We start from the raw sequence: 25,970 nt of genomic DNA on the forward strand, positions 1-25,970 counted from the left end.
TACATGCAAGCGCTTTGATATCTTTTTATAGCCTTTCTCTGCTTTGTAAGCATTTTAAGATCCTCAGCCAGCTGCTTAGAGGAGCCCAATGCTTGTTGGATGTGAGCGTTTCCACAAGGTTTAGAGAATTCATCAATTCTTGACCTACCTGACCAATCCTAACCCGTCAGTTAAGGTTTAGTATTTTAAGACTTAAGATAATTACCGGGTTTTTTTTCTTTCTTTTTCCCTTTTTTTCCATTTCTGTAAAGTAACTTTACAATAAAAAAACAACTAAAAACAAACAAACAAAAAACAATTGCTGCAGATGTTTCTGTTCACAAACAGATTTAACAAATTAACCTAATGTAGTTCCCAAGCTTTTTGCATGCAACTGTATTTATGTGCCAGCACTTTATACAGGTTCTTCACCAAATCCTTTCGACTAAAATTCTTAGTCATAGTCTTTAAAATGAATACGAGCTCTTGTTGGGTTCTTAGACATGATCATCAGTAGGATTACAAAACAGACAAACATTGTCACTGTAAAAAAACAAAAACAAACTCAAACATGCATCTATAAAATTATCCCGTTCTGGCAGAAGGTACCATTCTTAACATCTGTTAAGTGATTAAATTGTATTCCAAGTAATTCAGGAGCATTTCTGTTGCTCTGTGCATAATGAAATGCTCGCACAATGAAAAGACAGCTGGTGTTTTCACATGGTGTAAAATAAAATCCAAGAGAGAATGCCTCTCTCCTCTTTTGTCTCCTTTACATCTATCACTTTAAGCTTTAATCTGTAGTGCTTCTGATTGACGGTCACAGACTGCTTCCAAAGCCCTACAGGCCCTGGCCAGAGTGGCCCAGAGAAAAACCGCTCAGTGAGTGAGTTTGATATGAGGTCAGTACTAGGTCAGCTTCGCTTGTCCCTGTCCACTCATTCTTCAGTTCCAGGCCTGTGGGGCCCAGCATCCTGGCCTGCTCCCCAACTCTGCTCATTCTGGTGCCCTCTAATCTGGCTAGCTTTGTTAAGAATGCTGCCTGTGTGGAGCTCAGCCAAATGGTACTTGGCCAGTCCCAATGGCCAGCAGCACTGCTTGGCTCCAGCAGTTTGAGCGGTTACTCAGAGTAGCTGGTGAGGAGCAAGTGATGGCTGTTAAACAGTGACCACTCAAACCAGTCTTGTGTTACGCAATGGCCTTTCGGGGACTTGGCGCTACCATTCACAAATTAGTGCAGGGTGAGCAGTAGTGTGTAGGTGGAAGACAAAGACGACCACATTCATGTTGGACACGGATGGAATTTGACCCCTTTCCTGGCCTTTTCAATTCATCTGTGTGCACACATACACACTAGTGTGCAAACGCACACAGTAACACAGTAAGCACGCGTACCGGGAGCAGTGGGCAGCCATCACTGCAGTGCCCGGGAGAAAGTAGGGTCAAGGGCCTTGCCTCCCTGAGTGGAAGTTTAATCTTGAAATCTCAAGAGTTCTCTAATCTTAACCATGTCACATTACTGATTCAGCGTGTGAATCAAATTTTTGTAAAATAAAAACTTAAGAGTTCTGCTCAGGGTTAAGAAAGTTATTTTTTTATACGCTTTCCTGTGAGTGTAATTGGAAAGTCTTATATATTCAATCTGTCTGAATTCAGCTGCAGTGTTTCAGTGCAGACACTGTAATTACGTGTGACATTTGTAATGACAGGCCTCAACCTCTGCTTTTATTGAATCAGATGAGATAAATACAGCAGAGAGTCGTGGAGTAAAGGGAGTAAGGCGCAGGCTGGACTGAGTGTTTTTCACGTCTGTGTAGCTGTTGTGTAAGACGTGATGCAGAAGTGGGAATGTGAAGTTTGGTGAGGAATGTATCAGAGCGCCGTTACCTGAATGACTGTGACAGAATGAGAACAGCTCTATACAATCCATTACACGCTACAGCAGCAGCTATACACACTAGTGCTCCAGAGAATGACTCCAATGACTCTCTCTCTCTCTCTCTCTCTCGTTCGTTCACTCTCCTTTTTCTTTCTGTGTCTCTCTGAGTTTCTTTTTCCCTTTTTCTTATTATCTTTTATTTTTGTGTTTTCTTACTTTACAGCAGTCAGTTTGAAGGGTCCTGAACTAGCAGAGGGGATCGGGTTGTGAAATGATATCCTGGCTCATTCAGGACCCCCCCTGCAAAGATTGTGTAGTCAGCTCAGGGCCGCATCTTTAATTCTCACCAGCTCATGTAGAAAATGGACCTGAATGCTCCTACACACCAAATGGAAAGCAGGAGGTTGAGTTGACATTGTAAAGCAACCTAAGCATTTTCAGCCTGGTTATGTTTATGAACCACAGAGCTCGTACAATGGGTCAGTATGCCTTCACACACTGTGAGAGTATAGTATTGCATGGTGCTTAGAGAGAGATTAATGTACACAAGCTCACGCCAGCATGTGAAACAGTCACTATCTGACCAGTCACTTTGGCCTTTTCCTTTCCTCTGTGCTGCCTCGCTCGCTCACTAGAATCTGGCCGACTGCTCAGTTCCGTTGCCATGGCAACAGCAGCTTACTTCAGCATCTCCTCTCCCCCACCTCCTCCCCCTCCTCTCTGCTCCTGTCGTCCGCTGGGTGGCCGGAGGAGCCCGCTTCAGCCCCGGCCCTGGGCCTGTCCCAAGGGGCTGGAGCTAACCCCAACCCCTTCCTCTGGAGGTAAGGAGGTCCTGTGTTGGAGTGTGTGCATACACTAACAGAGTATTGCTCTTGCCTCTTTTCTTCCTGTTGCTGTCATGTGCTCTGTTATTAACCCCCCTGTGCTTGTTTTGGTTTTGTGCTGAGTGACTGCTATATATGTATATATATATTATTTAAAAAAAAAATAAAAATCACAACATGCAAGTGTGCGACACCAATAGTGCAACCACCTGCTTTATTTTAGATAGATCGCAACTATCCTTTGGGAATGTAGCAAGTATTAAAGCAGCATTATGCAAGAACAGTTATTTCTAGCTGCTGGGCTCCCTCTGCAATCGGGATGTGAAATCTGCACTTAGAGCCACCTGAGCTGAGACACCCAAGTGATACTCTCGTGAATCGTCTGTGAAAGTCAAAGTCAAAACTGAGGGGGTAGAGTAATAAAACAGGATTTTACACAAATATGACTCGTTACATGGTTATGTTGTCCTGCCCACTTTACCTGAAACTGTCGCAGAAACTCCTTCAACATCAGTGAACAGGCCTATCCCACACTTAGGACATCCCATCTCTGTGCAGAGTGTCAGTTAGGTCTAATGCATTATCATTACATGCATCATAAGTGTAAACCAGGAAATTTGGTATTTGGTTCTTGATTGGTGTGATCCATCTTTACCAGCATATGCAGGTGTATAGACTGCTGTTCTCTGTCTCTGGATGATTTCGGGAACCATATCAAAGTCCTCCAGTAAAGCAGAGTAGATCTTTTTACTGTAGACCAAGGGGAGGAAAATAGGAAATCTGTTTAGTGATGTAGGACCTTTTTAAATAACTGTATTCAGAAACTCAGTAAAAGTTCAGTATTGTTCAGTAGCGACATTAAAACACACCTCACACTTAGCTTCACGGCTAAATCTCTTGTTCAGCATCTAACTGAACATTTGTGTTAATAGTTTGTGTAACAGCTTATATATGTGTGTTTGTGTGTGTGTGTGTGTGTGTGTGTGTGTGTGTGTGTGTGTGTGTGTGTGTGTGTGTGTGTGTGTGTGTGTGTGTACAGGTCTTTTTATGCTCAGTGATATGCCATAGAGCCAGATCACTGATAATGAGGCACCTTGGAATGTCAGAACACTGCGTTCTTGTCTGTGTTTTTGCTTGTATGTGGGTGTGCCTTTGTTTGCTCATTCGTTTGTTCATTCACCATGGTCCCACTCAGGTCCTTTGACTGTAATTACAGAGCTGACACACTTGTGTTCTTTAAATGAGGTTCAATGCTGTGTCCCTTAAGACATAGACACAGTTAAATGCTCTTTTGAACCATGGTAGAATTCCTCATTTTACACGCTCATGACTCACGTTCTTGGATTCTGTAGAAGTCATTAAATACAGGCTTGATGATGCTAATAGAAGTGGAGTTGATTATGTAGGTCGGAACATGCTTTCCTTAGCTTCTGTTGTGTACAATATATATATCATATAATATTATATATATATTATATAACTGTGATGTCCTTCAGGGTTTCTTTATAGAGTTCTGCAGTCCTTTGAGATTGAGATTTACACACCCCTTTCAGACTTTTTAATATATACAACTTTCCTTACCCTCCTGAAAAACCCTGTGGCGATGGAGACAGCCTTGAGCTCACCTATGAAGGACGCTGCCTGTGAGCAGTCTGTGTAATCTGCCACTGAACAGGTCTTGTGAAAACTACTGCTGTAACTAATTTCCAGTGTGCCAATTTAATCGTGCCCTCAATCACTCAATGTTCTCTGCTGCATTAAGTGGCCTCACAGATGTTCTAGAGTGACGCCTGCAGTAAAGACCCGATGGAAAGCAAGCATTTTTAGTATTCCCTTCTCTCTCAGCATCTTATCTTATGTCTGGGTTTGTGGCGTTCCATTCTGTGTGCTGTGTGATATGTGGGGTGTGTGTGTGTGTGTGTGTGTGTGTGTGTGTGTGTGTGTGTGTGTGTGTGTGTGTGTGTGTGTGTGTGTGTTGAGACCCTGCTGTGGGCCAGTTCAAGGTGACACAGTGCTACTTATGCTTCGCTGCTTCAGCTGTGTGTACACACACACACAACCCCACACTCGCACAGTACAAAGCGTGGCATTCTAACTAGCCCTGTCACACAATCAGAACCCCCACCCTTAACCGCACACTACACTGCACCCATCTCTCCATGACTCAATGTCTGCACGGAATCTGCCAGTGTTCCTCCCTTATCCGGCGCTGTCCAACATCTCACCTGACAGATGATAAGAACATTGACATTGCGGGATAAATCTCTCTCTTGCAAGACTTTAATCTGTAGCCTCTGATCATGTCTCATCATATAAGTCGTTATAAATATATATATATATGTGTGTGTGTGTGTGTTTGTGTGTGCGTGTGTGTGTTCATCTAAGCAGACATTAATCTCCTGTCATTCTGACAGTTTCTCTGGGGACTCTGTATTGAGTTTTGCCTCCTCTAATCTCGTCTTTCTGGGGCAAAAACATGAACGTCAAACCTGCTTATAGATTGCTTATAGAGTGTTTCTCTGCCTGCTCGTTTATTGCTAAGTATTTCTCATTGGGCTTTTTATTTTCATTAGTGTTGACTATACTAGGCAGAGCTGTGCTATAGTGTGAATCTCAAGTGAATGTTAGCTGCACGGTTTCTGTGCATACTACCATGGGTTTGGACCAGCCTGCTGCTTTGAACAGGCATCAGAGAGAGGGGGGTGGGAACTACTAGCGTGTATGAGTAGTAAGGGGAGGTGGGAACGAGGAAGAGAGCACGCGTGTTAGGATGAAGCTGGCGATGACTTCTGCTGCTGCTGCTGCTCAGTGTGTAGAGGTAGCAGTGTCACAGGTTGCAGGCAGACAGTAGTGACAGCATTGTGGCAGCTGGGGACACGAGCATGAGTGCGCGCGCACACACACGCGCACGTTTAGCGTAAGCTGTCCTTCATCCGCTCTCGCCCGGTAGCTCCACGGCAGGCAGCGTCTCTGCATGACAACCATGTTAGTGAAGAGCCCGGATCATGTCTGACTCCTTCTGGACCGTGCTTTCCAATTTCTCCATGCCTGAGAGGAGCATGCTGCGCCGATCCAAAAGGTACGGCCTTGCGTGTCTGTCTGACAGTCGGTCTTTCTGTCTATCTCTTGCACACTCTCGTCTTATCTGTGTATGTGTGTCTCTCGGTCTTGGCAGGTAACTCAATTTGCCGGTCACATGAGGACCGTAATGGAGGGTACAAAGCGGGGCTTGTTTGTCGGGTTTGTGAGTGTCTGTCTCTGTGTGTGTTCGTGTTCTCCTCTCTTTCCTTCCTGCCTCCTGAAGGTTGTGTGTGCTTTCATCCAGCTGTATCTCGCGCCGTCTCACCTCTCTACTGTGCGGCATTGCAAGGAGGCATGTGCAACCTATGAAAACATGCAGCCGGCCACGCATGATCCGTCAAGCCGAGCCCATGTTTCACACGCTGCTTTGAATCCGTCTGCGGCTCTGTGTTAACATGCCCTGCGGTGTGTACATGTGCATGCGGAGAGAATTATGGGTCCGCTTTATCTGAATCCATCTTAGGCAGCAGCTCTCCATCCCTCCTCCTGTCGTTTTGCATTTGCCATTTTCCTGGAGCTCGGAGAGAAATGAGGGGTGGGCACAGTGCTTGCATAGCAACAGGGTTAAGCACGGAACACTGGTGTCTTTGGAGTCCTCTCTCTCTCTCTCTCTCTCTGACTCCATGTGTGCTGTGGATGCTGAGAACCTAATTTATTTATTTATTTATTTATTTAGTGCTGGTATAGGTTGAAAAGCACCCTCCCCCCCTTTTCTCTCTCTCTCTCTCTCCATGCCTCATATGGCATTTATGCACTTGGAACCCAAAAGTGAGAGAGATGTCAAAAAGCAGTTGACAGTCTCACCTATTCATGTTCATAGCTGAAAGGAGGCTGTTTTTGTGCAGAATTCAAATTCATGTGGCACACTTGCAACTGGCTGTGTGGTGGAGTATCTCCGTTCCAGTGAACACATCAAAAAGGGAGATGAAGCAGATGAGTCACAGAGATCCTGTGTGCCTTTTGTGTACTCAAAAATGGGCCAGCTCTTCTCTACCTGATGGCAGTGGTCAAAACCTGATATGTACCAAGAGCCCGCCGTGCTTCAAGTATGGCTTGCCTTGACCCACCATCCTTGGCATCGCATGGCAGATGAGCATCCTGAGTATTCTCCGCCCTGGCGCCAGAGTGGTGGAGTGAACCCCTGAGTGTCCGAACAGCAGAACCTCTCTCTTTAGTTGGCGTTTGAAGACCTACCTCTTTCTAGAGTCCTTTATAAAGCAGTAAGATTTAATGAAGGTTTATTGCATTTGCACTTGTCTTGTGCTTCTCTACAGGTTTTGCACAGTTTAGTCCTCTCTAAACTCAGGTTCTAAGTATTGTGTGTTGCATGCAAATGGTTGCTTTGGGGTTATTGGGTACTCGTTTCTGGCAGGGTCATGGCTCAAGTATCTTAAATCCAGGGTCTGTAGAGACTAGCTTTTGATATTCTGAGTGAAGGATTAAGCACTTCTGAAAGTAGCTCTGGATAAGAGCGTCTGCTAAATGGCATAAATGTCAATGGGAATTTACACCGCAGAGACAAGAAGTCGTTGATCTTTCACGTGATGTTTGATGAAATAATTAAGATGTTAATAGACATTCAGAGTGGCTTGGCGTGAAATGCTGTTCTAGACCTACTTCTTGCAGGATTTCTCTCATACTGTGTCTGTCGACTTGGTGCATTTAAAGTAAAGTTTTTGTAGTGAGCATAATTCCTGTACTTCCAATCTCGTTCATGAATAAAATTAATGGAAGCGATGTGGAAAGTCAGCTAGAAGGTTTTGCAGTGGGACTCCGGTGGGAAAACGTCTCGACACAGTGGATAACTTTAGCGCTCGTTGAAAGGCAAGGTTTAGCATGTGGGCATAGCATTTTACATGTAGGCACTGACCCAGTTCAGCAGCAACAGCCATGTTGGAGCATTTTCAGTAACTAAAACCTAAAACCAAATCTTTTTAGCGAGCAGCCGTTCCTCTGTACCTGTGCGGCTTTCATTCACTGCTGTTGTTTTTAGAACACATGAAACACTGACTGACACTCATCTGTGATAAAAGGTGCTGTTGTGTGGACATTACCAGTATTCTACTGCTTTTCTTTACCGATTCCAAGACTTTGGTCTTGGTCTCATTGTAGGGTTTCTCTAGAGACCAAGACCAAAGTCTTGGAATCAGTGAAGAAAACCACATGGCTACATGGTGTGAAAGCCCTTGTTTTTAGAAACTGAATATGGATGCAAATCCTTGGCAATAGAAGTTGTGATAGTTTGGTTAAAGCAAAAAATGAGCTGCCAACCAAAGGACCTGTAAGCGTGATCTCTATATATATATAACTGTGTATAACTGTGTACTACCTCTGAGATGTCCGAATTGTCAAAGAGCTACATTTTGCCTGTACACACGAAAACACTATGAAGAAGAGTTCTCCACCCTGGACAGTGTTTTTATAAACCTCAATTTCCCATCATCAAATGTGTTTAAAAATATTGTGATATTTGTGCCAATAAACAGCAGCTCTGCAGCACCAGGGTGGACTGTTCCACTATTTCAACCTCTGGTTGTCCTGAAAATGCTTTGAGTAAAGGGGTCAGCGTAAATACATTACTCATCATGTGCCGCAGGATTTACAAGAATCCAAGTCTTAAATGTTGGCGGCAACCTTGTGTTCTTGTGCACGTTGCTCAGGGTTTTTATTGAATACTCAGATGCTGTGAACAATGAAGCTGAATGTGCACCAAATTGATCACCATTGAGTGTAATGATCCATGATATTGATATTATTAATTCAAAACAATTTGATACAACATCATATGTTGTATCGTTACATCCCTAAGGGTCACCTCAGTGAGTGGAGCTGTGTAAACCCAGCAAGAGGCCTAGAAGACCCAGAATAGGTCTTCGTACTATTGAACAGTTGTCTGCTCCTACAGTTCCTGACAGGTTTAGGTCTTTCTGCTTCAAGGCGTAGGCTGTTCTCAACATCCTTCTCCCGTTCTCCCAACATCCTGCGACCTGGAATGGAACTAGCCCTATAATTCTTAGCTGTTTCTGCTTTTTTGAGTGTTGCTGAACGTGCAGAATCCTTTTTTGAAATGGTGAAATAATGATGGCATTTTGTAATATTGGCTGGTAAGATGCACACTTCCTCAAGATGAGTTCAGGTATTGCAGTCAATCAGGTCATTTGGTGTAATATGATACAGAAATTAACTGTATCTGAATTTTAAATAAACAGAAGTTTCCCCTAGTGTCTACTCTCGTGGCTAATCTTGAGTGTTGAGGGCAACTTTGTGTTCTTATGGACATCTCTGAGGACCTTTTAGTGAAGACGGATTGTGCAGATAACTGACTAATTGGGTTTAACTCCATATATTTCTTTCTTAATTTATGTTCCTAAAGATTTCTGTTCAGAATGTTTCACTCTGGAGGACTAAACTTTGTTTCAATGGTCTTGCCTGGTATTATAAAAGTTCATTTAGAAATAATAATTCAAATAATGTTAAGCTGTTTGTGTGAGTAAATCTGTCATTGAGATACTTACACTGAGGCAACAATCTATAGAGCACAGAGTGACCGAGGACACAAGTGCTATTACTGAGATGTTGTCCATGCTGGTGGTGTAACTGCTATCTGATCATAGGAAGCGAAGATCAATAACTTGATTGAATGTCTTAAATTTCTTTTTATTATTTATTATTTATTATTTATTCAATTATCTCAGACACTGAATTTCTCAGGACAATTAGAACTTGAGCACATTCAAATCTGCCTCAATTCTGAAGCCCTGATTAGGAGCTTGTGTTTAAGTTATTCATGAAGCAGATCTTGCAGGAAAGACAGCAAAGAGAGATGTGATTTATTCATAATTTGCTTCTCTAACCATGTTTGAATTGTGTGTTCTTTTGCCTCTCTCTCCTTATCTGCCTTTGCCCTTGTTCTCTCTTAACCCGTTTCACTCTTCATTCTTTGTTTCTGCCTTAATCAGAAGCACCTAACAAGGACTTTGAGGCTTTACATTCTCACCTTTTATTTTATTTTATTTTATTTTATTTTATTTTATTTTATTTTATTTTATTTTATTTTATTTATTTATTTATTTAAAAAATCTGATGTTGACTCAATTCACATCTCATATGATAGTAGTTAGGCCTAGGTGTCATTAAGAGAAAAAATAAATTTAGGTCTTTTGGCCACAAGGGTCACAGATGACCTTACTGAAAAGCTCCCATGGCATGTTCTACTGAAACACACTCCAAACATTAAAGCAAATCTGGCAAATGAAAAACACACACACAAAAAGATGAAGATAATGTGCAACAGGAACAGCTGCAGGTCCTGTGTCAAGTCTAAAATCAAACCCAGAAGCTCAAGTCTAGGTGGCAAAATGTCCTATGTAGTACCCCAAGGGACTTAACCAGAGTGCAGAATTGTGTGAATACAGAAAGCCGTTTGAAGCCAGTGTGTATAGATACATTCACATGATGGTGTCTGATGAAGACTGAGCAGAACATAAGCGGTTTGTGGTCTTTACAGTGCTCCATAGAAGAGAGTGGCATCAGATCCCTCTTGTTTCCGTTCTCCATCTCATCCATTCTTTTACACACCCACCTGCCCCTCTGAGCAGATAAGGTGGTCTGCATTATTAATGCACGCTGTCAAAGGCAATGGTGTGTGTTTGTGTCTCCCTCTGAACAGACCACTTTTCTTGCACACTGAGGATCATCCGTGAGCGCTGACCTTATACACAGTCCAGCCCAAACATGGTTTGGGTACTTATTTATATAACTAAATCATAGCTGTAACTGTAAGTTACTAATTTCCACCGCAAATATTTGTGTTGGTCAGTACCTACGAAAAGTGGACAACCCAAGAAAGGAGGCAAGCTCCTCTGGTCCGGTTCAACTGAAGATCTACTGTAGCACAAATGGCTGAGGTTCATGCTGACTGTGCTTTGTGGACTGTGCCTTCTCAACAGGTCAGTTGTTGTGGCAGCACAAGGAGAACGTACACAACATTAGGCAGGTGCTTTTAATGTCCCGTCACATCGGTTTATGGCTTAATTCATAATTGAAGTAAAAATAGCAGCAACACATTTTTAGTGATTGGAATCCTGGCACAGTTGTGTGCTACACAAGCGTGTGTGTGCTAATCTGGCAATTCTAATCAATTCGGTACACTTTAGGGGATGTTAAGCTGCCTTGGAAAGCACAGCAGATAGTTTTGATCCACTAGTTCATTTTCCATCTGTCATTCACTGACACGGCCAGAGTGCCACTGCTGTGTGTGTGTGTGTGTGTGTGTGTGTGTGTGTGTGTGTGTGTGTGTGTGTGTGTGCTTGCTGTGCTTGGTGTCTCTTATTATTATATTTATTCATATGGGGGCATGTTCAAGACACCTGCTTGCTGGATATTGCAATTGTAATGTCTTACAAACCACACTGGTTATTTTTTTTTCTCAAAAATGTGACTTCCTTAATCCATTAAAACCTGAGAAAATCCTGTGGATCATCAGAGCTCAGAGCACACGGCACACAGTACAGCATTTGAGGTTTATTAGAGTGTGTATTTGTATATTGCGGAGTAGTACAATATCCGTGTGACGAATGGCAGTGTCATAGACAATTATTAACAAATGATACATTTTGCTACCTATAATAGATACCTGTGTGTGTGTGTGTGTGTGTGTGTGTGTGTGTGTGTGTGTGTGTGTGTGTGTGTGTGTGTGTGTGTGTGTGTACTTGTCTTGCTATACTTGTGAGGACCACCTCAAGACATAGCTCCTTCCTGTGAGGACATTTTTTCAAGTGAGGTCCAAAAAGCCGGTCCTCACTTGATTTTGCTGCTAATGGCTTCCACTGCTCCTGTGACGTCAGCGGAGCCCGTTTCCGGGTGGTCCTCACTCGAATAGAAATGTTGGACAGGTGTGTTTTCGATGTGCTCCACACTGCCCCAGGTGGACACACTCCATCGGTCTTGTGCTCATTTTCTATTGGCTAATAGAAAGCATTTGCTGATTGGAAGCTGACAGCTGAGGGAGGAGTCAGTTTGACCGCAGCGGTTTTGGAGGGAAACGGAGATGCTATGTTCCTATTGGCTAAGAGAAAGCGTTTCCTGATTGGCTGCTGAGAGCTGAGGATGCTGTGCTGGATTTTGGAGGGAAATGCTTACAGTGGAGTTCTAGTGTTTTTGAAGGGAAATCTTAAATAAATCAATGAAAATAAACATGCAGGTGACCCTGAAGTGTTCATAGTATATAGTCACACTTATTTAAAAGCTGAATTATGAATTGTACATGTGCTGGTAGTTTATCTTGGTGTTTATTTGCTAAAGTAATGAAGGACTGTAAAGTGGTGGGTTTGATATGAGGTCTGTCTGCAGCACTGTAACTGATTCTGAGTTTTCTGAACGTAGTGAAGCTGTATTCAGCTGATTAATGGAGGATGTGCTGTTTCTCAGTGTGCAGAGTGGAGCTGGGTGAGGCTGATATTAAGGTGCTCTCTCTGCTTTCTGCTGATGGGCCATTTGTTGCCATGGTGAGGGGGCCTCTCAGTGGGGGGTGGGGGGGTTAACTAGAGTTCTGAGTGAACTTTGAGACTGAACTGCTCCAAACTCAAAACTGCTTCTGCTGAGAGAGAGATACAGATGCACTGATCAGGCATAATATTATGACCAGGACACTGTTGTTTGCTGTGTAGTTCTGGTTGGTGGGAGATTTTCTGTTGTGCAGTGACACTAGGTGGGATTCCATCCGAATTTTGCAAGTGTAATGCACATTTATGAAATTTCTGTAGAAAAAGCTAAAAATGTCACATTTGCATCAACTACAAAATGTCAGAATCAGCCTTTGATAAGCTCTGTAGTCCATCATGTTTTGGTCGGATCATGTGAAGCAAAATCATGACTTAGAGCATGAAACATCCACAAAACCCATTTGGAGTTTATCCACAAAACCCATATTTTCAGCCTCACGGTGATAGTCTATCTTTTCCACCTCATTTAAGCATGAAAACATTTTTTTGATATTTAGGTCTTTTTTTAATTTTCAGTTTTATCCTGTCTTCTAAAAAAACGTTGGTGAATGGGAAACCCTCTACTGAGGTGTCCAGCAGCACTGCTGTGTCTGATCCACTCACATAAGCACACACTAACACACCACCATATCTTGTGTTGTGTACTGCTGTCCCATTTAATACTAATAGAGACTTCATTACATTACACATATAAATATATACCATTTCTCCAACAGTCGTAATATCCTCCCAGACTAGAGGACTGTCTTGTTGGAATAGATAATCATATCACGTCATACCTCATATCTCACACATTTAGATTTTTACATATTTTGAATGGTTTGCATTCATACTGGCATTTAAGAATAATTTATGAATAAAGGTGATGTAAGTTTAACATAAGGACGCAGTGTTTAGATGCCGTGGCTGGTGTTGTGTCTTTAATTTGGAAGCAAAACGAGACCTGTCTGCTCAGTTCAACCGGCCGCGTTCACACTTACTCCGAGTAACCACACTAACAGGGTTCACTAAGACTTGTTTTAATCTAAGCAAAGCTGAGAAGTCTGAACACACCCCAGGACATTATTTTAGGCAAGCTGTCTAGACCCACTTTAAACATATCTGTAGCTTATAGAGATTTGAATGATGTTTAACTCTTAACACTGTCATTCAGTCTTAATCAGAATGTAGGTCTCTCTCTTTAATTTAGTCACTTTGATGATTTTTCCTGAAAACGTTGTGTGCAACCACAAGCTCTCAGAACAACTTGGTATATTTTTCAGTTTTTGGAACCATACTTGAGGGATGGAGCACTACTCATCCAGATGGAGATGGTGATAGTAGTGGTGAGCTCCAGCTGATCTCAGGTGTTCAGATGGACCAATAACTGGTGATTTTAATAATAATATATTATTAACACAATGAAGCCCTTGTTCCCTGTGGTTGGGGGTATTCTCACTTCATCAGGACAGAAGTGTTCATCACAGTGTGAATCATGATACCTTTGGCCTGTAGTGCAGTGTTTCTTACCTCTAAAGGACAAGTGGACCCAAACCAACAAAATGGCCTCCACGGCCCAACGCTGCACTCCCCCTGCACTGTTCTAACTGTGCAGACAGGTTTCTTGTGATTTGTAAACCACTGACCTCTGATTATCATTTATCTTTGTAACAGGCTTTATGCACTGCATCCCTTCTACAATATAGCATCATATGCACTCAATCTGTGCTTTTAAAATCATCACAGCAGAGTTCAGTCAGGATAAAACGATGATCACCTTCACCATCACCTAATATCAGTTCAGCTGAACAGCTACAGGACTTTCTTGTTGTATCTCCTTCCTGGAGAAATGACTGCAAAGGGAAGGGGTGTCGACACACCATGACATTAATGTTTGTGTTAATATTTGTAGTGATAGTGCATCAGTCCTCAGCCTCACCCAACACCTGTACCTGAGTAATAACATATCAGCTACTGACTTTTTTCAACGTTGGTGTCAAAGCTTTGTATTAGCGTGTGAGTGATTCATAAATCATGTTCATGAAGCCCTTCACGTATAAATACTTGTCCATGGCACTTTAATTTAAATCTGTGCTCCACAGCTTCAGGTTAGGTCTGAGTCCTTCACCAGGCAGAGTGACATGAACATGAACAGGGTTCATACTTTCACCACAGCACCTTTTCCCAACAAGCAGCACTGCTCACAGGTCTAAATGATGTTTTAAGGACTCAGACTCCCAGTTGTTGAAATGCCGTTACTGATTCTATGTAGCTGATGGCACTGCTGCAAAGCTAGGGTTGCCTGTTCTTGTAAGCCACCTGTATTTGTTTGTTCCTATTTCAGCTGCATGTTTAAACAGCGAGCGATGGTTCAGGACCTAATGCTTCACCACACGATACATACGAGCCGACATGCAGAGCAGACACGCACATACGCATCATTAATATGAGTAAGTTCAACAAATACATAGACAAACAGTGGTCTTCATAAATCCAGCAATGCTGATATTTCAGGGGTCGTGCTTCACAGCTACTGTCGTCTGCTGTCTTAATGGTAGAGGCTGGAATGATCAGTTGTGGGAAGTGATATTTATGTTCAGCAACAAGGCCTCGTTCCCATTTACTGACTCATTCAAGTCCTGGACGGGGTAGAGGTCAGGGCTCTGTGCAGGTCAGTCATTTGTCTTAATGGAGCTTGATTTGTGCACAAGTAAAACGTATTAACACTAAACTGTTGCCACAAAGATGGGAGCATGAATATATTGTTTTATTTCACTGGCCTTCTTTATTAAGGGGTATAGCCCTGAGGTGTCCCAGACCGCTATTTTCCTTCACCACACTTTAGTTTTGGCAGCAAATCCAAATGTATCCATCAGACTTTCGTCTTAGATGTGTTTCATCAAACCCCAAAACAACAGACGTAATGGTACTCCATCTTAGATGCTGTTTACACCAGAATTATATCTGGATAAATCCAAAACACATAAATATGCAAGTGTAAACACACTTTAAACGGACACAAATCCGATCAATCCAACCACTTCAGGAGGAGGTCTGACGTTAAACCATGTAGCTAAAATCTGACCAGGATACAATCCAGATAGTAAACAGGGTCCTGAGACTTGTGTGTGGGTGCTCAGCTATTAGCTTGTCATGGAAATGTAACCTATGAATCTCCATGTGTGCGGACACAAACTTTATTTCTCTTCCCCACTTTGAAGTTTCATAAACCTACTGTTTGTTTTGTTTGTGAAAATGTTGGTGCATTAACTATTTTTTTGACCAAAAAAAAACCCCCACCAAGAGTGATCTCAGACTTGAGTACAGCAACACTAGTAAATGTAAAAAAGTCTGCATATACTATTTAACCACAACTGAATTAATTTATAATATTATTCAAAGGGCAGGTATTTCCACAACTGCTTATTGTCTTCTATTATAAATAAGTGTTGTCCTGTTCTTTTCTAAGTACAGAGAAACAGGATGAAAATACTGTGTGGTAGTCAAGAGGTTTTATTTCATTCTGAATCTGTACAAATGGATTACTACAAGACAACTGTACTGAGGTAGAGTATACTGAGACAGTAACACAGCAGTACTGAGGTAGAGTATACTGAGACAGTAACACTGCAGTACTGAGGTAGAGTATACTGAGACACAGCAGTACTGAGGTAGAGTATACTGAGACAGTAACACTGCAGTACTGAGGTAGAGTATACTGAGACACAGCAGTACTGAGGTAGAGTATACTGAGACAGGAACACAGCAGTACTGAGGTAGAGTATACTGAGACACAGCAGTACTGAGGTAGAGTATACTGAGACAGTAACACTGCAGTACTGAGGTAGAGTATACTGAGACAGTAACACTGCAGTACTGAGGTAGAGTATACTGAGACAGGAACACAGCAGTACTGAGGTAGAGTATACTGAGACAGTAACACAGCAGTACTGAGGTAGAGTATACTGAGACAGTAACACTGCAGTACTGAGGTAGAGTATACTGAGACACAGCAGTACTGAGGTAGAGTATACTGAGACAGTAACACTGCAGTACTGAGGTAGAGTATACTGAGACACAGCAGTACTGAGGTAGAGTATACTGAGACAGTAACACTGCAGTACTGAGGTAGAGTATACTGAGACAGGAACACAGCAGTACTGAGGTAGAGTATACTGAGACAGTAACACAGCAGTACTGAGGTAGAGTATACTGAGACAGGAACACAGCAGTACTGAGGTAGAGTATACTGAGACACAGCAGTACTGAGGTAGAGTATACTGAGACAGTAACACTGCAGTACTGAGGTAGAGTATACTGAGACACAGCAGTACTGAGGTAGAGTATACTGAGACAGGAACACAGCCGTACTGAGGTAGAGTATACTGAGACACAGCAGTACTGAGGTAGAGTATACTGAGACAGGAACACAGCAGTACTGAGGTAGAGTATACTGAGACAGGAACACAGCAGTACTGAGGTAGAGTATACTGAGACAGGAACACAGCAGTACTGAGGTAGAGTATACTGAGACACAGCAGTACTGAGGTAGAGTATACTGAGACAGGAACACAGCAGTACTGAGGTAGAGTATACTGAGACAGGAACACAGCAGTACTGAGGTAGAGTATACTGAGACAGGAACACAGCAGTACTGAGGTAGAGTATACTGAGACAGGAACACAGCAGTACTGAGGTAGAGTATACTGAGACACAGCAGTACTGAGGTAGAGTATACTGAGACACAGCAGTACTGAGGTAGAGTATACTGAGACAGGAACACAGCCGTACTGAGGTAGAGTATACTGAGACACAGCAGTACTGAGGTAGAGTATACTGAGACAGGAACACTGCAGTACTGAGGTAGAGTATACTGAGACAGTAACACAGCAGTACTGAGGTAGAGTATACTGAGACAGGAACACAGCAGTACTGAGGTAGAGTATACTGAGACACAGCAGTACTGAGGTAGAGTATACTGAGACAGTAACACTGCAGTACTGAGGTAGAGTATACTGAGACACAGCAGTACTGAGGTAGAGTATACTGAGACAGGAACACAGCCGTACTGAGGTAGAGTATACTGAGACACAGCAGTACTGAGGTAGAGTATACTGAGACAGGAACACAGCAGTACTGAGGTAGAGTATACTGAGACAGGAACACAGCAGTACTGAGGTAGAGTATACTGAGACAGGAACACAGCAGTACTGAGGTAGAGTATACTGAGACACAGCAGTACTGAGGTAGAGTATACTGAGACAGGAACACAGCAGTACTGAGGTAGAGTATACTGAGAAACACACAGCAGTACTGAGGTAGAGTATACTGAGACACAGCAGTACTGAGGTAGAGTATACTGAGACACAGCAGTACTGAGGTAGAGTATACTGAGACAGGAACACAGCAGTACTGAGGTAGAGTATACTGAGACAGGAACACAGCAGTACTGAGGTAGAGTATACTGAGACAGGAACACAGCAGTACTGAGGTAGAGTATACTGAGAAACACACAGCAGTACTGAGGTAGAGTATACTGAGACACAGCAGTACTGAGGTAGAGTATACTGAGACAGGAACACTGCAGTACTGAGGTAGAGTATACTGAGAAACACACAGCAGTACTGAGGTAGAGTATACTGAGACACAGCAGTACTGAGGTAGAGTATACTGAGAAACACACAGCAGTACTGAGGTAGAGTATACTGAGACACAGCAGTACTGAGGTAGAGTATACTGAGACAGGAACACTGCAGTACTGAGGTAGAGTATACTGAGAAACACACAGCAGTACTGAGGTAGAGTATACTGAGACACAGCAGTACTGAGGTAGAGTATACTGAGACAGGAACACAGCAGTACTGAGGATATATAGATATGCAGGTAGTTCATACAGACATGAACACAGCGAACATTACATTTAATAAAATAAAATGCTAAAATATTTATTTAAGTGTAGGAATCCTCAAACAATAGAAAAAGCCCAAAAACTCATTCTGGTACTGAGCACATTCACTCTCGCTCTCACTCACACTCATCCTCAAACCCTGAGCAGTGTAATGAGCAATGGATCGGTTTTCAAAGCGATTAGAGAAACTTCGCGAGCATCACAAGAAGCAGGAAGAAAAATATCAACAAGTTCTCAACATTCAACAGAAAGCGGAGCAGAAGAAGACTTCAGAACTGCTAACCAAGGTAAGACTATATAAGTACAATATTTTTTAAAATATTACTTAAAATGTTGTAAAAGGTGCAGCTGGGATTATTATTATTATTATTATTACTATTACCCTAGTGGATAATAAAGTCAATTATTTTTAACCATTTTAATGCGTTATTTAGCACAGTGACGATAAACCATGTACAGGTCAGCACGTGAGTAGGTGCAGGTAATGAGCAGCTGGTGCTCGTTCATTTGCACTGCTGGGAGTTCGGCTTTGTGAGCACTGCGTCAAATTCATGTTCTACAAGCACTGGGGTAAGACACTGCCAGTGTAAGTACATATGTTATGTAAAAATTAACTATTTAAAATATGTGTTGTGTTCGGGAAAGGACAGGTTTTGACCAGGCCATTTACCTAGCCCGCTAACGGTAATGAGCTAAACGTTAGCACAATATAGCATAGCATTGGACGATAAAGCCTAAAAGTTCACAAGTAAAGGTAATATATGTGCATGGAGATACGTGGTAAAACCATTTCAAGATATTCATCTTAATACATGATATATTAAACCCGTACATTTGGGTTTTGTGTGGAATGAAGAGAGTGCTTGCTTGCTAGCAGTAATTAGCTCGCTAGCTAGCGTTGTTAGCATAGTTAGCGCTAGCTGCTGCGGATTTAGCGTGTATAGCCCGAACGTCTCTAGTAAACAACTCGTGTTTATGTCACTTTTCTATGATTCAGGGCTAGTCTGTGTTGTTGGTAGAGTTCAGGGGGTAGAATTGTTCATGTTGAGCTGAGTTTAGTAGAGAGCTTGTGCTAACCGTCGGTCTGGGTGGCCGTGTCCGGGCCGCTGCTGCACCAGACAGGCTCGGAGTTTAAGCTGCTCTTTACTGTAAGCACAGCTCCTGTTACACAAAAACAATCTGCTCCTCATACGTGTTATTCATGTTGTGTATGAAGTGTGTAGTGCAGTGCTTTTCAAACCTGGCCCTGTGGACCCACCGCCGTTTATATTTCAGTGCTTTTCCTGCTTTAACACAGCCACTTTAACTTGCATGGCAGTTGGACACCAGGACGAGGATTGAAAATCACTGGTGTAGTGCATTTGGTTTTGGTCATACTGGTCAACCAGCTTGGTCTTGCTGGTCAATCAGAATAGTCAAGCTTGCTCAGGGTGTGCCTTTTAAATAAGAGAGAGATTGTGCTCTTGTCATTTCTTGTTAAAAATAATAACCAAGAAAAAATGGGGTGAAGTGAGGTAGTAGTTAATGTTATTTATAACAGCTGTGTACAAATCTCTGAGTAAAAACTTTAAAATAACGACAATACCTCATGTCATATGTCTTAATAGATGGGAATGTGTGGTAATTTTCTTTCTTCTTTTCAGAGCATGGAGAAAACACAACCTGTTCTCAGAGTGTCGCCAAAACAAAGGGTGTGTAACATACCTTTCCTGAAATTATTATTTTTAGGAGTAAATCTGCAACAAAAAAAAAAGACCATTTCCACTAAGCCTGAATTCTGAATCCCTCTGGCTGGGATGTGTTTGAAGTTAGAATTTTGCTTAATTAGTTGATGTAGGCTGCAAAGCTAATATTGCTAACAATGACCTGCACTAAATAGTCCCCCTATATAGCCTACATTGTAAATATCCCAGCAGTCATTGCACAGAAGGCAAAATACACCCTGGACAGGCTGCCAATCCATCGCAGGGCAGACACACACTCACACCTGAGGGCAAATTGTAGCATCTCCAATTCACCTGAACTGCATGTCCTTGGACTTAAGAAGCACAATTTAGTCTCCAAATACAGTACTGTGCAAAAGTCTCTTTTTATTTGTGTGTGTACAGAGACCACATATTATACGAGATGCAAGTACAAAACAATAAGAATAATTTCTTATTGTGAAGAAAGTAGTTGGTATCTTGTGAGCTAGTTTGAAGAGGAAACTTTGGGACTAGATGTCTTTTGGAGCCTCTAGCATCAAACTGACTTGTTAAATTTCATCAGCAGCACAAATCATTAACAAAGTGAAGCACTGATTAATCAAATCAGGTACTGGGTGGAGGTTACTAATAATACTGGGGCTCTTCAATGAGAGGCTTTTAAAGTTAAACAAACACAATCACAGATATAAAACCACTACTTACTGTTTTACTGCTCTGGATGGATTTACAATAATATTAGTTTTTCTATGGAAATAATTGGTTTCTGCCCAAATACATAGCTTTTACTGTTCCGTTTGTGTCAGGTGCTGAAAACTTTTGCACAGTACTGTATGTCTTGGGGAAATGTAAAAATATGTGGATTTCTTTTGGCAGGCACTTCTAGTACACTGATTCCAATTTAATTTGAATGGACTTTTTACATGATTCTTGTTTATTTTCTTTTTTTCCTTTTCTGTGACAGGTTGAGCAAGAAGAAAGTGACGACTCCAATCACTTGACTTTAGAAGATGTGCTTTCATCATCACATTCAGAATATGAACCTAATGGGAGTGAGTCCGAGTCCTCTCTTTCACCTGCAACCCCATTGCCTTCTAGCCAGATGTTGCACAAGGAACATGATGGTATGTCCAAAAAATCAAACAAAAAACCAAAGATTACAGTAAAATGCAGAACTAAAACTGAGAATGGCAAACGAGTCTGGGACAAAAAACATTTTTGCCTGTACTGTAAAAAACCAAATACTAAAATAGCACGACACTTGGAAAGAAAACATTGTAAAGAAAGTGACGTTGCTCAAGCTCTAAGTGCCGAAACTTGCCATTTATCCTACAAGTGGCAGCTGTTCTTTAGCTCCTTGTGTGGATAAGGCACCACAGCATTGTGATGGAAGGTCAATAGGCAAATGCCTCACAAGCCTTATGAAAAATGTACAATATACTGGATGTGCTTATGATTTTTATTTCAAGGCAAGTTTATTAGTATAGCACCTTTCATTTGAGAATTCAAAGTGCTTTATATTTCAGACAACGAATGTACACCACACAAAAAGAAGCCATCCCGAGAAGGTGTTTTGGAGTCGACTGATGAGGATTCTTGTGGAGAATCAGGTATGTTGGTGTATAGCAGGGGTGGCCAATCTTATCCGCAAAGGGTCGGTGTGGCTGCTGAATCTTAGTCCAACCAGGCCAGAGAACACCTGATTTCACTAGTTTAATTAAATGGTTATAGTTAAACAACTGATCATGTGACCTCCTGTTTGGTTAGAACAAAAACCAGCAGCCACACCGGCCCTTTGCGGATAGGATTGGCCATCCTTGGTGTAGAGACATGTGTTCAGCTTTCCCATGTACGCTCTGCAGATCTGTTGTATTCTGTTGACACAGATCTAGTAATTAGCATGGTTTTATTTTTGTTTTTTAACCAGATGGTGAATGTCCACGCAAAAAGAAGCAAAAGATGTCTTCAAGAGCTTCCTCCCCGAAAGGTGATTCGAAACACACTGATGAGGATTCTTGTGGAGAGCAACAGTCGGGTATGTTGCTGTACAGTCATGTGTTCAGCTTTCCCATGTACGCTCTGCAGCTCTGTTAAATATTCCATATTTTGTCAGACTCTGCTGTAGTAACTGATGTTTTCTTTTTTCTCTCAGATGGTGAATGTCCACGCAAAAAGAAGCAAAGGATGTCTTCAAGAGCTTCCTCCCGGAAAGGCGATTCGAAACACACTGATGACGATTCTTGTGGAGAGCAACAGTCAGGTATGTCGCTGTACAGTCATGTGTTCAGCTTTACCATGTACGCTCTGCAGCTCTGTTGTATTCTGTTGGACACAGATCTAGTAATTTGTATGGTTGTCTTATATTTTCATTTTTTTATTATTTTTTTTACCCAGATGGTGAATGTCCACGCAAAAAGAAGGAGAGCAACAGTCAGGTATGTCGCTGTAGTACAGAGTTTGCAGGTCTAGGTGTACGGTTTTGTACATATGTGGCCCTAAAGTTACTGGAACACATTACATTAATGATTTTGATGGGTGACCGGACACTTTTGGCAGTATAGTGTATATTTAAGCAATAAAACACCACAGGGTGTAATCACGAATAACATCGTGGCTGTGATTTGGTCGCAAAAAGGCGAGTGCAGTAGATCAGCCGTGATGTTCTTTGTGATAACACTCTGTCCCTCTGTCTCCATGTTGCTTGCTGCAGCCGTTAAGGTTTGTGTGCCTGTTACCCTGTCTCATAAATATATGTATACCTACTTGGAGAGCATTGAACATGTGTATTTGTATCTGCAATATTGGAAAACTTGCCTTCTTTTTACTCTGATACTTGCCTGATTTTTACTCTGTGTTGTTGTTCAACCCCCCCCCAGATCGTAAACACAGAGTAAATCCCAGGCGTTCATGGACCAACAGAGAGAAAGAAGCAGTGTGGCGTCACTTGGCCAAATATCGTGCCTTGAAGAAAGTTCCAGGAAAAGAAGACTGCCTTCAGTGCATCCAAGCAGAGTATGCTCTGAAGACCAGAACGTGGAAAGACGTCAAACATTTTGTTTACAACTCTATTGCAACGGAGAAGCGAAAGGCTGGCTCTCTCATTTCAAAGGCCTAAAAGAAAAAAATCATCTGTGCATGTTCATTTGTTTGAGTACAGATTGAGTGACTACACGAGTTTAGTATAATAATGCTGTACCACTGCAGTACTTCTCCAGTTACCACTACAGCTCTACAGTACGGTTAGTAACTCTGTGCACTACAGTTACAGTAATGCTGTAGCTCTACACCACTTCTCCAGTTACCACTACAGCTCTACAGTACAGTTAGTAACTCTGTGCACTACAGTTACAGTAATGCTGTAGCTCTCTCTACACCACTTTTCCAGTTACCACTACAGCTCTACAGTACAGTTAATAACTCTGCGCACTACAGTTACAGTAATGCTGTAGCTCTACACCACTTTTCCAGTTACCACTACAGCTCTACAGTACAGTTAATAACTCTGCGCACTACAGTTACAGTAATGCTGTAGCTCTACACCACTTCTCCAGTTACCACTACAGCTCTACAGTACGGTTAGTAACTCTGCACACTACAGTTACAGTAATGCTGTAGCTCTACACCACTTCTCCAGTTACCACTACAGTCCTACAGTACGGTTAGTAACTCTGCACTACAGTTACAGTAATGCTGTAGCTCTACACCACTTCTCCAGTTACCACTACAGCTCTACAGTACAGTTAGTAACTCTGCGCACTACAGTTACAGTAATGCTGTAGCTCTACACCACTTCTCCAGTTACCACTACAGCTCTACAGTACAGTTAGTAACTCTGCGCACTACAGTTACAGTAATGCTGTAGCTCTACACCACTTCTCCAGTTACCACTACAGCTCTACAGTACAGTTAATAACTCTGCGCACTACAGTTACAGTAATGCTGTAGCTCTACACCACTTCTCCAGTTACCACTACAGCTCTACAGTACAGTTAGTAACTCTGCGCACTACAGTTACAGTAATGCTGTAGCTCTACACCACTTCTCCAGTTACCACTACAGCTCTACAGTACGGTTTGTAACTCTGCGCATTACAGTTACAGTAATGCTGTAGCTCTACACCACTTTTCCAGTTACCACTACAGCTCTACAATACAGTTAGTAACTCTGTGCACTACAGTTACAGTAATGCTGTAGCTCTACACCACTTCTCCAGTTACCACTACAGCTCTACAATACAGTTAGTAACTCTGTGCACTACAGTTACAGTAATGCTGTAGCTCTACACCACTTTTCCAGTTACCACTACAGCTCTACAATACAGTTAGTAACTCTGTGCACTACAGTTACAGTAATGCTGTAGCTCTACACCACTTCTCCAGTTACCACTACAGCGCTACAGTACGGTTAGTAACTCTGCGCACTACAGTTACAGTAATGCTGTAGCTCTACACCACTTCTCCAGTTACCACTACAGCTCTACAGTACGGTTAGTAACTCTGCACTACAGTTACAGTAATGCTGTAGCTCTACACCACTTCTCCAGTTACCACTACAGCTCTACAGTACAGTTAGTAACTCTGCGCACTACAGTTACAGTAATGCTGTAGTTCTACACCACTTCTCCAGTTACCACTACAGTTCTACAGTACAGTTAGTAACTCTGCGCACTACAGTTACAGTAATGCTGTAGTTCTACACCACTTCTCCAGGGCCTTACTGTGCTGTAATACTGTAGCTCTACACCACTTCTCCAGGGTCTTACTGTACTGTAATACTGTAGCTCTCTCTACACCACTTCTCCAGGGTCTTACTGTACTGTAATACTGTAGCTCTACACCACTTCTCCAGGGTCTTACTGTACTGTAATACTGTAGCTCTACACCACTTCTCCAGGGTCTTACTGTACTGTAATACTGTAGCTCTACACCACTTCTCCAGGGTCTTACTGTACTGTAATGCTGTAGCTCTCTCTACACCACTTCTCCAGGGTCTTACTGTGCTGTAATACTGTAGCTCTCTCTACACCACTTCTCCAGGGTCTTACTGTGCTGTAATACTGTAGCTCTCTCTACACCACTTCTCCAGGGTCTTACTGTACTGTAATACTGTAGCTCTCTCTACACCACTTCTCCAGGGTCTTACTGTACTGTAATACTGTAGCTCTCTCTACACCACTTCTCCAGGGTCTTACTGTACTGTAATGCTGTAGCTCTCTCTACACAGCTTCTCCAGAGTTTACGTTACTGGTAATGTAAACTTCATCTGAACCCTAGTGTTAAGTTTCTTTGCTGCTCTGACTGCTGTCAGTGTGAGAGTCAGTCTGCTGCTACAGTTCATTTAAATTAGAGAAGCAGGTTAATAAACCCTTTCGTTCTTGAGATTTGTTTTGTGGTGTTCTTCAGACAGAAAAGTGATGAGCTTTAACATTTTAATTCTCCAGAAAGAACTGTAAAGGTGTTTTGTGTACATTGGGGTTGCATTTCTGAAATTATTTCCCACTTCCTGTTTTACTTTCTGGTCATCAGTAGATTATAATGTGTGCTAATCAGACATTCAGGTTTGGTGTGCTGAAGCTAGCAGTTATTGATGTGGTTGCACTTTTAATTTTATTGCCCAAGAAGCTCACTAGTGGCCCAAGCCGCTCCTGTGCACATTCTGGGAGTTTCTCTGTTTCAACACAACTGATCCAACTGGGTCCCCAGGACCAGGTTTGAAAGAAAAAAATACTGACGCAACTAACACCATGGCAATTGTCAGACACGAGTTCACACTATTTGTTGTTGAAAGCTCTCTGTGGCTGGTGTACTGCAGCCGTATCTTTTGGTTAAATAACTTTAATATACTGAGTATTTTATACATCAGTTAGGATTTTCAAATATGTGTTAAAGCTAGAAATATAATATAATGTGACTGCTAACTGTTAACTTTAAGGTATACACAGACTTGCTTGCTCTTGGTGGATTTGGGGGTTATAATTTAAATATTTATGTGTAAATGCATCATTTATTTAGAAAACAGATCACTGTCCCCAAACTTTTGGCCAAAATATGGGGTGCCAATTTTTTTTTCCCATAAGCTGTGTAACGTGTTAATATGTCCATAGCCACACAT

General features: G+C 42.1%; 1 protein-coding gene across 7 annotated transcripts in view; it reads left to right on the forward strand.

The window, feature by feature from the left end:
• Nucleotides 1-25,970, forward strand: part of mast2 (microtubule associated serine/threonine kinase 2) — a 151,007-nt gene that overhangs the window by 87,528 nt on the left and 37,509 nt on the right. Inside the window, exon 1 of one of the 7 annotated variants that reach the window (XM_072684312.1) lies at nt 5,480-5,764. The exons of the other annotated variants lie outside the window; for them this stretch is intronic. Within the exon in view, the coding sequence (XP_072540413.1) occupies nt 5,691-5,764 (74 nt within the window). The 5' untranslated portion in view covers nt 5,480-5,690. Of the gene's footprint in view, nt 1-5,479; nt 5,765-25,970 lie in introns of those variants that run through there. 7 annotated transcript variants of the gene reach the window in all.

The sequence above is a fragment of the Salminus brasiliensis genome, chromosome 7, assembly GCF_030463535.1.
Source record: "Salminus brasiliensis chromosome 7, fSalBra1.hap2, whole genome shotgun sequence".
Lineage (NCBI taxonomy): Eukaryota > Metazoa > Chordata > Actinopteri > Characiformes > Bryconidae > Salminus > Salminus brasiliensis.